The sequence below is a fragment of the Oncorhynchus tshawytscha genome, linkage group LG10, assembly GCF_018296145.1.
Source record: "Oncorhynchus tshawytscha isolate Ot180627B linkage group LG10, Otsh_v2.0, whole genome shotgun sequence".
Lineage (NCBI taxonomy): Eukaryota > Metazoa > Chordata > Actinopteri > Salmoniformes > Salmonidae > Oncorhynchus > Oncorhynchus tshawytscha.
The window spans coordinates 6638674-6652169 of record NC_056438.1 but is presented as its reverse complement, the minus strand read 5'-3'; the positions used below and the strand labels follow the sequence as shown (position 1 = coordinate 6652169).

General features: G+C 49.9%; 2 protein-coding genes across 2 annotated transcripts in view; one reads left to right on the top strand and one right to left on the bottom strand.

The window, feature by feature from the left end:
- Nucleotides 1-2125, bottom strand: part of LOC112240916 (pyruvate carboxylase, mitochondrial-like) — a 492742-nt gene extending 490617 nt beyond the window's left edge. Inside the window, exon 1 of the mRNA XM_042329317.1 lies at nt 2078-2125. Coding sequence (XP_042185251.1) covers nt 2078-2125 — 48 coding nt within the window. The remainder of the gene's footprint in view (nt 1-2077) is intronic.
- Nucleotides 2126-2202: 77 nt separating this feature from the next.
- The window catches only part of LOC121847566 (exocyst complex component 6B-like), a 29036-nt gene continuing 17742 nt past the window's right edge, over nt 2203-13496 (top strand). The window contains exons 1-3 of the mRNA XM_042329316.1: nt 2203-2236; nt 3265-3497; nt 6992-7021. Of these exons, the coding sequence (XP_042185250.1) occupies nt 2203-2236; nt 3265-3497; nt 6992-7021 (297 nt within the window). The remainder of the gene's footprint in view (nt 2237-3264; nt 3498-6991; nt 7022-13496) is intronic.

The window sequence follows — 13496 nt, the reverse complement described above, 5'->3', positions numbered from 1 at the left end:
AAAAAAACATTTGAAAATACATTTTCATTTTCGTCAATTTGCCTGACGAGGACGAGCTGCTCCTTGAACACAACGCCACAGCCCAACGCATTTGAATAATTAAACAATTAAAAGTACAGTTCACCAAGCAAGCAGCCCTCGTCACATTCTCACTTTTAATTAACATCGGCTTTCTATTTCGCAAACAAAGCCTCCTTCACTCACGCCGCCAAACTGACCATCCTACCGATCTGCGACTTCGCGATGTCATCTACAAAATAGCTTCCAACACTCTGATGCAGCAAACTGATGCAGTCTATCACAGTGCCATCCGTTTTGTTACCACATCACCTTATACCACTCCACCACTGTGACCTGAATGCTCTAGTCGGCTGGCTCCTCAAGCATATTCATTGCCAGACCCACTGGCTCCAGGTCATCTACAAGTCCATGCTAGGTAAAGCTCCGTCTTCTCAGCTCACTGGTCACGATAACAACACCCACCCGTAGCACATGTTCCAGCAGGTATATTTCACTGATCATCCCTGCAAAGCCAACACCTCATTTGGCCGCTTTCCTTCCAGTTCTCTGCTGCCAGTGACTGAACGAATTGGTAAAAGTCACTGAAGTTGGAGACTTTATTTCCTCACCAACTTTTTAAACATCAACTATTTACCCATGTGTAACTCTGTTGTTGTCTGTGTCACACTGCTTTGTTTTTTATCTTGGCCAGGTCGCAGTTGCAAATTAGAACTTGTTCTCAACTGGCCTACCTGGTTAAATAAAGGTGAAATCATTTTTTTTTGCTGATTTAGCAAGCCAGCAAGGTCATTAGCTTAGCTATCTAGCCAGATAGTCAGTTAGCTTAGCTAGTTAGCTAGCAACACTGACTGGCGCCAAAGTGAACACTGTCTTTTGATATAAAACAACACTGTCTGGTCCTATTATGTTTTCTGAAATCTGGAGGAAAAAGCATGTTTTGTGTGTTCTGTAAGAAAACATTGTTGTAATGAACTGCTAGCTTGTTCTTTTCATAGGTTGCCATAAAGTGTTTGTTTACATGACTGTTAAACACTAGGAAATCTACTGAAGACAAATGTTGATACTGACACCTAGGCTGCAGTCCAAACTCAAAGTAGACAGCCCTCGGTCCTAAACCCTCAGCCCTAAACCCTCAACCCTCAGCCCTTGAATGACGTGTACCTTAAATGTCCCTGCCCAAGCGAGGGAGAGTGGTGTTTGGAGAGACAACGTCCTTGGTGGAAATCATGAAGTTGAGTTTAAAAACAACTAAGCTAGAGCTATTTTATGTACCAGCAAGCTAAGTAGCTAGTTGGTACTCCTGTCAGGTAGCTAGCTAGCTAGCTAGTTGGTACTCCTGTCAGGTAGCTAGCTAGCTAGCTGGTTAGCTAGTTGGTACCTGTCAGGTAGCTAGCTAGCCAGCTAGCTAGTTGGCCTGTCAGGTAGGTAGCTAGCTAGCTAGTTGGTACTCCTGTCAGGTAGGTAGCTAGCTTCAGTTGGTACTTCTGTCCAGCTAGCTAGCTAGTTTTATAGTTTGTCATTTATTCCAACACATTTTAGAATTACCCAAAATATGTTTATGAAGCTAGCTATGTTTTATTGGCTCCTCACTACGAGACTAAGCCAATCAGAGTTGGCAAATTGCAAACAACTGCATTGTACGCCAAGATGTTGAAGAATATCACAAGTGGCCAGCGTAGGGTTCTTCTTTTTGCAGCTGTAGCCAGTCACCAGCTTGTCTAAAATTGTCCACCTCTCCTTTTGTGTTTTGATTCTAATCCATTCTGATTTCAGTTTTTTTTTTTTTTATGTTCCTGGCCACAGATTCTCCCCATCCCTATACAGAGTACTCATGAGTATCACATTTGTGCTTTTCTTTGGCACGTAGGACACTAGCGAAGTGTTGGGCCGTGAACACAAACGTAGAGGAATTGAGGCGTGGTTCCGTGTATTCAACAGCTGAGCTGGGAGCTCTGGTTTGTTTTCTTCTTTTCCTCATCCTACCATCATCAGCTTCCCTCTTCCTGTCCCAACGTTTGCGAAGTAAAACAAGTTAGTGCATGTGGTGTTGTGTCACGTCCAGGACAACCCTTGGTCCCTTGGTTCTTCTCAGGGGCTCCTTCATCTTGCTTCCAGGCATATGATGAAGTAGCATCACAGGCAGCCCAGATCTTGATTCCATATTTTGCAGGTAAAGACCCTATGTACTGCCTGAAGGGGCAGCGGCACCTAAATGGTATAAGCTGCTCATCAACAGTAACGCCAGGTCCAGGGTTGTAAACAGGGAAGGCGGTCCACCCACTTGTCCCACACTGACCTGATAGCAGCTAGCTTGTCTCTCTACACTGACCAGGTAGCAGCTAGCTTGTCTCTCTACACTGACCTGGTAGCAGCTAGCTTGTCTCTCTACACTGACCTGGTAGCAGCTAGCTTGTCTCTCTACACTGACCTGATTGCAGGTAGCTTGTCTCTCTGCACTGACCTGATAGCAGCTAGCTGGTCTCTCTGCACTGACCTGATAGCAGCTAGCTGGTCTCTCTGCACTGACCTGATAGCAGCTAGCTGGTCTCTCTGCACTGACCTGATAGCAGCTAGCTGGTCTCTGCACTGACCTGATAGCAGCTAGCTGGTCTCTCTGCACTGACCTGATAGCAGCTAGCTGGTCTCTCTGCACTGACCTGATCTGATTACAGCTAGCTTGTCTCTCTGCACTGACCTGATTGCAGCATAGCTGGTCTCTCTGCCGCCGAGCTGATCTTGTATCCCAGTTATCGAAGAGGATGATCCTGGAAATAATGTACAAGAGACATTGTTGTACAGAAACGTTCTGTCATTTTCTGAATCCCATAGGGATTCTGGGTATTCCCCATTTGGATCGGAAAACACCAGCATGGATACGAACCCCATACAATATAAATAGAGTCAGGTAGCCTAGCCTAAATAGAGTCAGGTAGCCTAGCCTAAATAGAGTCAGGTAGCCTAGCCTAAATAGAGTCAGGTAGCCTAGCCTAAATAGAGTCAGGTAGCCTAGTGGTTAGAGCATTGGACCAGTAACCTGAAAGATCGCTAGATCAAATCCCTGAGCTGACAAGGTAAAAATCTGTCACAGTGCCCCTGAGCAAGGCAGTTAACCCACTGTTCCCCGGGCGCCGAAGACGTGGATATCGATTAAGGCAGCCTTCCGCACCTCTCTGATTCAGAGGAGTTGGGTTAAATGTGGAAGACACATTTCATATGAATACATTCAGTTGTACAACTGACTAGGTATTCCCTTTCCCTATCTGCTAAATGACCTAAATGTAAAAATCTCTCTCCAGGATGCGAGACATGCAGCAGAAGAGGAGATCTACACCAATCTGAACGCTAAGATCGACCAGTTCCTTCAGCTGGCAGACTACGATTGGACAGCAGCCCAGGGGGGCGGTGCTCCGAGCGACTACCTGAGTGACCTCATCGCCTTCCTCTGTTCCACTTTCTCTGTCTTCACACACCTGCCGGTTAGTATCTCACATACACACACCTTCTCTGTCTTCACACCTGGCGTGTTAGTATCTCATACACACACCTTCTCTGTCTTCACACCTGGCGTGTTGGTATCTCACATACACACACCTTCTCTGTCTTCACACACCTGCTGGTCAGTATAAGTTAATCAATCAAATGAATTTTATAAAGGCCTTTACAGATCGGTGCTTTAAAGATCCCGGGCCTAAACACGAAAGAGCAAATGAAGTAAAACTACAGTGGAAAAAACTGTCTGGAAGGAATAAATCTAGAGGAACCAGGAGAGAGCTGGTCAGTCCTCTACTGGCTGTACTGGGTCTGAGACCAGTCCTCTAGGAACCAGAGCCAGGCTCTGAGGGTGGTCAGTCCTCTACTGGCTGTACTGGGTAGAGAGGAACCAGGCTCTGAGAGGTGGTCAGTACTCTACTGGCTGTACTGGGTAGACCAGAGGAACCAGGCTCTGAGGGGTGGTCAGTCCTCTACTGGCTGTACTGGGTAGAGAGGAACCAGGCTCTGAGGGGTGACCAGTCCTCTACTGGCTGTACTGGGTATTGAGGAACCAGGCTCTGAGGGGTGACCAGTCCTCTACTGACTGTACTGGGTAGAGAGGAACCAGGCTCTGAGGGGTGACCAGTCCTCTACTGGCTGTACTGGGTATTGAGGAACCAGGCTCTGAGGGGTGACCAGTCCTCTACTGACTGTACTGGGTAGAGAGGAACCAGGCTCTGAGGGGTGACCAGTCCTCTACTGGGTAGAGAGGAACCAGGCTCTGAGGGGGTGACCAGTCCTCTACTGGGTAAACAGGAACCAGGCTCCGAGAGGTGTTCAGTCCTCTATTGGCTGTACTGGGTAGAGAGGAACCAGGCTTCAATATATCCACATAATTTTCATTCCTCAGGATGACACTTATTTTGTGAAGTGCACCAGTCCCTCCTGTAGCAAATCACCCCCACAACATGATGCTGCCACCCCCGTGCTTCACGGTTGGGATGGTGTTCTTTGGCTTGCAGGCCTCCCCTTTTCCTCCAAACATAACAATGGTCATTATGGCCAAACAGTTCTATTTTGTTTCATCAGACCAGAGGACATTTCTCCAAAAAGTACGATCTTTGTACCCATGTGCAGTTGCAAACCGTAGTCTGGCTTTTTTATAGCGGTTTTGGAGCAGTGGCTTCTTCCTTGCTGAGCGGCCTTTCAGGTTATGTCGATACAGTACTCGTTTTACTGTTGATATAGATACTTTTTTGTACCTGTTTCCTCCAGTATCTTCACAAGGTCCTTTGCTGTTGTTCTGGGATTGATTTGCACTTTTCGCACCAAAGTACGTTCATCTCTAGGAGACAGAACGCGTCTCCTTCCTGAGCGGTATGACGGCTGTGTGGTCCCATGGTGTTTATACTTGCGTACTATTGTTTGTACAGATGAACGTGGAACCTTCAGATGTTTGGAAATTGCTCCCAAGGATGAACCAGACTTGTGGAGGTCTACAATTTTTTTCTGAGGTCTTGGCTGATTTCTTTTGATTTTCCTATGATGTCAAGCAAAGAGGCACTGAGTTTGAAGGTAGGCCTTGATCTACATCCACAGGTACACCTTCAATTGATTCAAATGAGGTCAATTAGCCTATCAGAAGCTTCTAAAGCCATGACATCATTTTCTGGAATTTTCCAACCTGTTTAAAGGCACAGTCAACTTAATGTATGTAAACTTCTGACCCACTGGAATTGGGTCATAATCTGTGAAAGACAGAGAGAAATAATCTGTGTGTAAACAATTGTTGGAGAAATGACTTGTCTCGCACAAAGTAGATGTCCTAACTGACTTTCCAAAACTATAGTTTGTTAAGAAGAATTTTGTGGAGTGGCTGAGAAACGAGTTTCAACCTAAGTGTATGTAAACTTACCACTTCAACTGTATAGGCTTACTACGGGTTTGATATTAATATAAACATATGAGGAAGGAAGTTTAGGCCTAGAGAAACAATTTTTAAACCTTTTTTAGGAAATTTTTGAACAGGCTAATATGGCAAAAATTGTAATAGGCTACCGGTATTTATTTTACAACCATGTCTATTTTAATGCTAATTAAAAAGATCTTAATTTAACCACTGAACATGTATCAACAAAATGAAACAACAACACACTTTTTGCATATATAAAGAATTGGATTAGATTATTAAATAGACCTACAATAATTATAATGAAACAGACGGCGATGATGTAAAAAATAAATAAAAGTTTGAAAATTACATCAAACCTGAATAGCGAGTTTGGACACACTAAAGTTGTTCTCATCTTTGCCCCAGAGGACATTCCCTTGTAGGCTGCTTTTCATGATGCTCTTTCACCTGTAACTTTCATCTCATCTCTGGGTCTGTTGGACCCGTGAAGACATCTACTACTTACGTAGGGGTCCCGGGTTCTGGTCACTGAATTCTAGGTCTGTTGGACCCGTGAAGACCTCTACTACTAACGCAGGGGTTCTGGTCTCTGAATTCTGGGTCTGCTTTTCACGATGCTCTTTCCCCTCTAACTTTCATTTTACCCGAAAAGGCCTCCGTCTTTACAACCCATAGTAGCCAATGCTCCTTTTAGCAGTCAGAACCAGTTTCAGTTGGACATAAGCAAAACTTTTTTATTGTGTTGCAATTGGCTGACACAAATAACAAGCTCACGCAGTTCTCATCGACTCGCACACATTAAATTAACAGAGGACGGGTCCAGTCGGTCAGTATATTTTAATTATACGAACCTGAGACTCATGGCATCCAACAGACCCGAATTCAGAGATCAGACCCCGGGACTTTTGTCTCGGATCTGGATTGGGTCTGATCTCTGAATTCGGGTCTGTTGACCCGTGAGGACCAACTACTAACGCAGGGGTCCCGGGTTCTGGTCTCTGAATTCTGGGTCTGTTGGACCTGTGAAGACATCTACTTACTAACGCAGGGGTCCCGGGTTCTGGTCTCTGAATTATGGATCTGTTGGACCCGTGAAGACATCTACTACTAACGCATGTGAAAGTGTGTGTGCGTGTCCTGGTCTTAAATGTTTACTTTTGTCTCCGATCTGGGCCTGTGTCCTGGGTCTGAATCAGGGTCACTACATATTTATGATGTACTGGATTCATAGCTCAGTCTAATATCTCCTTCTATATATTCGTATACGGATATAGATGGCATGTTATTAATGCTACAGTCCTTTTTTTGGGGGTTGTTAATCTGATTCGCCCTTCTTGATTTCTTGTCTTTATAAAAGTGTATTTTCCTCCTAAATTTTAAATAGTTTTAGATTGTTAGAGCTAGTACCATAACAATTTCGCTGCACTGCTATAACACCCGTTAAACTGTGTACGCCACATGTTAGACTTGATTTGATGAGATTGAGAAAGCGGGTTTGACCTCAGACCGATTTTTTTTGTGTTTTTTTGAGACCGACTCCCAAATGACCCTTCACCCTTGAACCCCTACTTGCTCTCTTTCCCGTAGGGTAGTGCCATAGAACACGCTAGACTGCCGGTAAGTACAGTTTGAGTGTTACTGACCGTAACAAGACCACAGAGCATGAGCGTGATGCACGGTCGCCTGGTTTTTGTTAAGAATACATGTATGGACTGACTGGCTGATGTGGCTCTTACTTATTCTGATGGACAGACACTTTGATTGTCTGAAAGAGATTCTGATTGGGTGATAGCTCCTAAAAGACTGAAAGAGATTCTGATTGGGTGATAGCTCCTAAAAGACTGAAAGAGATTCTGATTGGGTGATAGCTCCTAAAAGACTGAAAGAGATTCTGATTGGGTGATAGCTCCTAAAAGACTGAAAGAGATTCTGATTGGGTGACAGCTCCTTAAAAGACTGAAAGAGATTCTGATTGGGTGATAGCTCCTAAAAGACTGAAAGAGATTCTGATTGGGTGATAGCTCCTAAAAGACTGAAAGAGATTCTGATTGGGTGACAGCTCATTAAAAGTCTGAAAGAGATTCTGATTGGGTGATAGATCCTAAAAGACTGAAAGAGATTCTGATTGGGTGATAGCTCCTAAAAGAGATTCTGATTGGGTGAAGAGTAAAAGATTTTGCTATGAGGTTGGGACTCCCTTAACAGACACCTTTTAAACTTTTGAATGCGGCTTGAGTCCCAAATGGCCCCCTATTCCCTTTATAGTGCACTACTCGTGGGAATAGTGTGCCAGTTGGGATCTCATCCTCTGTGATTAACACCGGGACTCGCTCAGAAATAACCAAATAACTACCCTTGGCCCTAACTGTATAGATTTGACCCCTGGGTTCCTTTTGACTGGCAAGCCCTTGATTAACATCTCCCGAAGAGTGAATAACAGTGCTCTGGAGTTGGCCTCTCCCAGATGCCTCCTACCCACAGCCCTGTGACATTGACTTGGCTGAGGCTGCATAAAGGATGTGTGTTTTGACCAGACAGAGACTCTGGCATGTGGGAAACCTTCTCATGGAGCTGATCCTGGTAACGCTGCATATTTATTATTAAACCAAGACACAGGAAAAATAAAGTGAAACTGTCCACCCCGGTCTCCTCTCTACCCTGGGTCTCCTCTCTACCCCCTGTTCTCCTTTCTACCCCGTTTCTCCTCTCTACCCTTCTTCCTCTCCCACCCCTTTCCCTCTCCACCCCGTTCTCCTCTCCACCCCGTTCTCCTTCCACCCTGTTCTCCTTCTCTCCACCCCGTTTCTCCTCTCCCACCCTGCTTCTCCTCTCCCACCCCGTTCTCCTCTCCCACCCCGTTCTCCTCTTCCACCCCGTTCTCCTTCTACCCTGTTCTCCTTCTACCCCGTTTCTCCTTCCACCCTGCTTCTCCTTCCACCCTGTTCTTCCTGTCCACCCTGTTCTCCTTCCACCCCGTTCTTCTCCTCTCCACCCCTGTTCTCCTCTCCACCCCTGTTCTCCTCTCCCACCTGCTTCCTCTCCCCACCCTGCTTCTCCTCTTCCACCCCTTCTCCTCTCTACCCCTGCTTCTCCTTCCACCCTGTTCTCCTTCCACCCTGCTTCTCCTCTCCACCCGTTCTCCTCTCCCACCCCTTCTCCTCCTTCCACCCCGTTCTCCTCTTCCACCCCGTTCTCCTCTCCACCCTTCTTCTTCCTCCTCTCCACCCTTCTCCTCTCCACCCTGTTCTCCTTCCCACCCTGTTCTCCTCTCCACCCGTTCTCCTCTCCACCCCGTTCTCCTCTCCACCCTGTTCTCCTTCCACCCCTGTTCTCCTCTCCACCCTGTTCTCCTCTTCCACCCTGTTCTCCTCTTTCCACCCTGTTCTCCTCTTCCCTCCTTTCCACCCCGTTCTCCTCTTCCCTCCTCTTTCCACCTGTTCTCCTTCTACCCCTGTTCTCCTCTTCACCCCTGTTCTCCTCCTCACCCTGTTCTCCTTTCACCCTGTTCTCCTCACCCCGTTCTCCTCCTCACCCTGTTCTCCTCTTCACCCCGTTCTCCTCTTCCACCCTGTTCTCCTCTTCCACCCTGTTCTCCTCCTCACCCCTGTTTCCTCTTCCACCCCGTTCTCCTCTTTCCACCCTGTTCTCCTCTTCCACCCTGTTCTCCTCTTCCACCCTGTTCTCCTCTTTCCACCCTGTTCTCCTCTTCCACCCTGTTCTCCTCTTCCACCCTGTTCTCCTCTTCCACCCTGTTCTCCTTTCCACCCTGTTCTCCTCTTCCACCCTGTTCTCCTCTTCCACCCTGTTCTCCTCCACCCTCTTCCCTCTTCCACCCCGTTCTCCTTTTCCACCCCGTTCTCCTCTCCTCTACCCTGCCTTCTCCTTCCACCCCGTTCTCCTCTCCACCCCGTTCTCCTCTCCACCCTGTTCTCCTCTCCACCCCGTTCTCCTCTCCACCCTGCTTCTCCTCTCCACCCTGTTCTCCTCTTCCACCCTGTTCTCCTCTTCCACCCTGTTCTCCTCTTCCACCCTGCTTCTCCTCTCCACCCTGCTTCTCCTCTCTCCACCCCGTTTCTCCTTCTCCACCCGTTCTCCTCTCCACCCCGTTTCCTCTCCACCCCGTTCTCCTCTCCACCCCGTTCTCCTCTTCCCTCCTCGTTCTCCTCTCCACCCCGTTCTCCTCTTCCACCCTTCTCCTCTTCCTTCCACCCACCCCGTTCTCCTCTTTCCACCCCGTTCTCCTCTTCCTTCCACCCCCCTTTCTCCTCTTTCCTTCCACCCCCGTTCTCCTTTCCACCCTGCTTCTCCTCTTTCCACCCTGTTCTCCTCTCCACCCTGTTCTCCTCTCCACCCCGTTTCCTCTTTCCTCCTCTCTTCCACCCTGTTCTCCTCTTCCACCCTGTTCTCCTCTCTACCCTGTTCTCCTCTCCACCCCGTTCTCCTCTTCCACCCCGTTCTCCTCTCTACCCGTTCTCCTCTTCCACCCGTTCTCCTCTTCCACCCTGTTCTCCTCTTCCACCCTGTTCTCCTCTCTACCCCGTTCTCCTCTTCCCTCCTCTTCCACCCCATTCTCCTCTTCCACCCCGTTCTCCTCTTCCACCCCGTTCTCCTCTCTACCCGTTCTCCTCTTCCCTCCTCTTCCACCCCATTCTCCTCTTTTCCACCCCGTTCTCCTCTTCCACCCCGTTCTCCTCTCTACCCCCGTTCTCCTCTTCCACCACGTTCTCCTCTTCCCTACACCCCTGTTCTCCTCTTCCACCCACCTGTTCTCCTCGTCCCTACACCCCGTTCTCCTCTTCCACCCGTTCTCCTTCTACCCGTTCTCCTCTTCCACCCCGTTCTCCTCTCTACCCCCTTCTTCTTCCACCCCGTTTTCCACACCCCTTCTCCTCTTCTACCCTGTTCTCCTCTTCCACCCCTGTTCTCCTCTTCCACCCCTGTTCTCCTCTTCCACCCTCCCTCTTCCACCCTGTTCTCCTCTCCACCCCGTTCTCCTCTCCACCCGTTCTCCTTCTTTCCACCCCGTTCTCCTCTCCACCCGTTCTCCTCTTCCACCCCGTTCTCCTCTTCCACCCCGTTCTCCTTTCCACCCCGTTCTCCTCTTTCCACTCTGTTCTCCTCTTCCACCCTGTTCTCCTCTTCCACCCGTTCTCCTCTTCCACCCCGTTCTCCTCTTTCCACCCCGTTCTCCTTTTCCACCCTGTTCTCCTCTTCCACCCCGTTCTCCTCTTCCACCCGTTCCCCTTTCCACTCCGTTCTCCTCTTCCACCCGTTCCCCTCTTCCACCCCGTTCTCCTCTTCCACCCTGTTCTCCTTTCCACCCTGTTCTCCTCTTCCACCCCGTTCTCCTCTTCCACCCCGTTCCCCTCTTCCACTCTGTTCTCCTCTTCCACCCCGTTCTCCTCTTCCCTACACTCCGTTCTCCTCTTCCCTACACTCCGTTCTCCTCTTCCCTACACTCCTTCTCCTCTTCCCTACACTCCGTTCTCCTCTTCCCTACACTCCGTTCTCCTCTTCCACCCCATCCTCCTCTTCCACCACTCCGTTCTCCTCTCTCTACCCCTTCTCCTCTCTCTACCCCGTTCTCCTCTCTCTACCCTGTTCTCCTCTCTCTACCCCGTTCTCCTCTCTCTACCCGTTCTCCTCTCTACCCCGTTCTCCTTCTCTACCCCGTTCTCCTCTCTACCCTGTTCTCCTCTCTACCCCGTTCTCCTCTCTACCCCCGTTCTCCTTCTACCCCGCTTCTCCTTTCTACCCCGTTCTCCTCTCTACCCCGTTCTCCTCTCTCCCCGTTCTCCTCTCTCTACTCCGTTCTCCTCTCTACCCCGTTCTCCTCTCTACCCTGTTCTCCTCTCTACCCCGTTCTCCTCTTCCACCCCCTTCTCTTCCACCCCGTTCTCCTCTTCCACCCCGTTCTCCTCTTCCACCCGTTCTCCTCTTCCACCCGTTCTCCTCTTCCACCCGTTCTCCACCCTGTTCTCCTCTTCCACCCGTTCTCCTCCTCCACCCGTTCTCCTCCCTCCACCCGTTCTCCTCCTCCACCCGTTCTCCTCTTCCACCCGTTCTCCTCTTCCACCCCCGTTCTCCTCTTCCACCCGTTCTCCTCTTCCACCCCGTTCTCCTCTTCCACCCCGTTCTCCTCTTCCACCTCGTTCTCCTCTTCCCTCCACCCCGTTCTCCTCTCCACCCCGTTCTCCTCTTCCTCGACCCGTTCTCCTCTTCCCTCGACCCCGTTCTCCTCTTCCCTACACCCCCGTTCTCCTCTCTTCCTCGACCCGTTCTCCTCTTCCCTCGACCCCGTTCTCCTCTTCCCTACACCCCGTTCTCCTCTTCCCTACACCCTGTTCTCCTCTTCCCTACACCACGTTCTCCTCTTCCCTACACCCCGTTCTCCTCTTCCCTACACCACGTTCTCCTCTTCCCTACACCCCCTGCTTCTCCTCTTCCCTACACCACGTTCTCCTCTTCCCTACACCCTGTTCTCCTCTTCCCTACACCCCGTTCTCCTCTTCCCTATACCCTGTTCTCCTCTTCCCTATACCCCGTTCTCCTCTTCCCTACACCCCGATCTTCCCTTTCCACCCCGTTCTCCTCTTCCTCTCCACCCGTTCTCCTCTTCCTCGACCCCGTTCTCCTCTTCCTCGACCCGTTCTCCTCTTCCCTCGACCCGTTCTCCTCTTCCCTCGACCCGTTCTCCTCTTCCCTCGACCCCCGTTCTCCTCTTCCCTCGACCCGTTCTCCTCTTCCTCGACCCCGTTCTCCTCTTCCCTACACCCCGTTCTCCTCTTCCTCGACCCGTTCTCCTCTTCCTCGACCCGTTCTCCTCTTCCCTACACTTCGTTCTCCTCTTCCCTACACCCCTTCTCCTCTTCCCTACACCACGTTCTCCTCTTCCCTACACCCCGTTCTCCTCTTCCCTACACCACGTTCTCCTCTTCCCTACACCCGTTCTCCTCTTCCCTACACCACGTTCTCCTCTTCCCTACACCACGTTCTCCTCTTCCCTTTACACCACGTTCTCCTCTTCCCTACACCCCGTTCTCCTCTTCCCTATACACACCCCGTTCTCCTCTTCCCTCACCCCTTCTCCTCTTCCCTACACACCCTGTTCTCCTCTTCCCTACACCCCTCGGTTCTCCTCTTCCCTACACCACTCGGTTCTCCTCTTCCCTCACTACTCTTCTCCCCCTACACTCGGTTCTCCTCTTCCCTACGCTACTTACGGTTCCCTCTTCCCTACACTTACTCGGTTCTCCTCTTCCCTACGCTACTCGGTTCTCCTCTTCCCTACGCTACTGGTTCTCCTCTTCCCTACGCTACTCGGTTCTCCTCTTCCCTACGCTACTGGTTCTCCTCTTCCCTACGCTACTCGGTTCTCCTCTTCCCTACACTACTGGGTTCTCCTCTTCCCTACACTACTGGTTCTCCCCTCCCCACTCCTCGGTTCTCCTCTTCCGTACACTACTCCGTTCTCCCCCCCCTCCACTCCTCGGTTCTCCTCTTCCCTACACTACTCCGTTCTCCTCCCCTCCACTACTCCGTTCTCCCCTCCCTCCACTCCTCCTCGGTTCTCCTCTTCCCTACACTACTCCGTTCTCCCCTTCCCTCCACTCCTCCGTTCTCCCCTCCCCTCCACTCCTCCGTTCTCCCTCCACTCCTCCGTTCTCTAATAGTTCCTGACAACTACGTGTGTGTCGCTTCCCAAAGCAGCCCCATTCTGCTCCTTGTTAGTTCCCCTTTGTTGCTATGTCAAACAGTAATGCTCGTGAGGCTTGTATTGTATAAACATTCGTTGCTCATATCTAATGGTTTCATTGCCTCCTTCCTCAAGTGAGGACAATGGTTGTGGCTGTGTTATAGGTCACCCTACTTAGTTCGGCCTGGCTGTTGTAGGCCACCCTACTTAGTTCGGCCTGGCTGTTGTAGGTCACCCTACTTAGTTCGGCCTGGCTGTTGTAGGTCACCCTACTTAGTTCGGCCTGGCTGTTGTAGGTCACCCTACTTAGTTCGGCCTGGCTATTGTAGGCCACCCTACTTAGTTCGGCCTGGCTGTTGTAGGCCACCCTACTTAGTTCGGCCTGGCTGTTGTAGG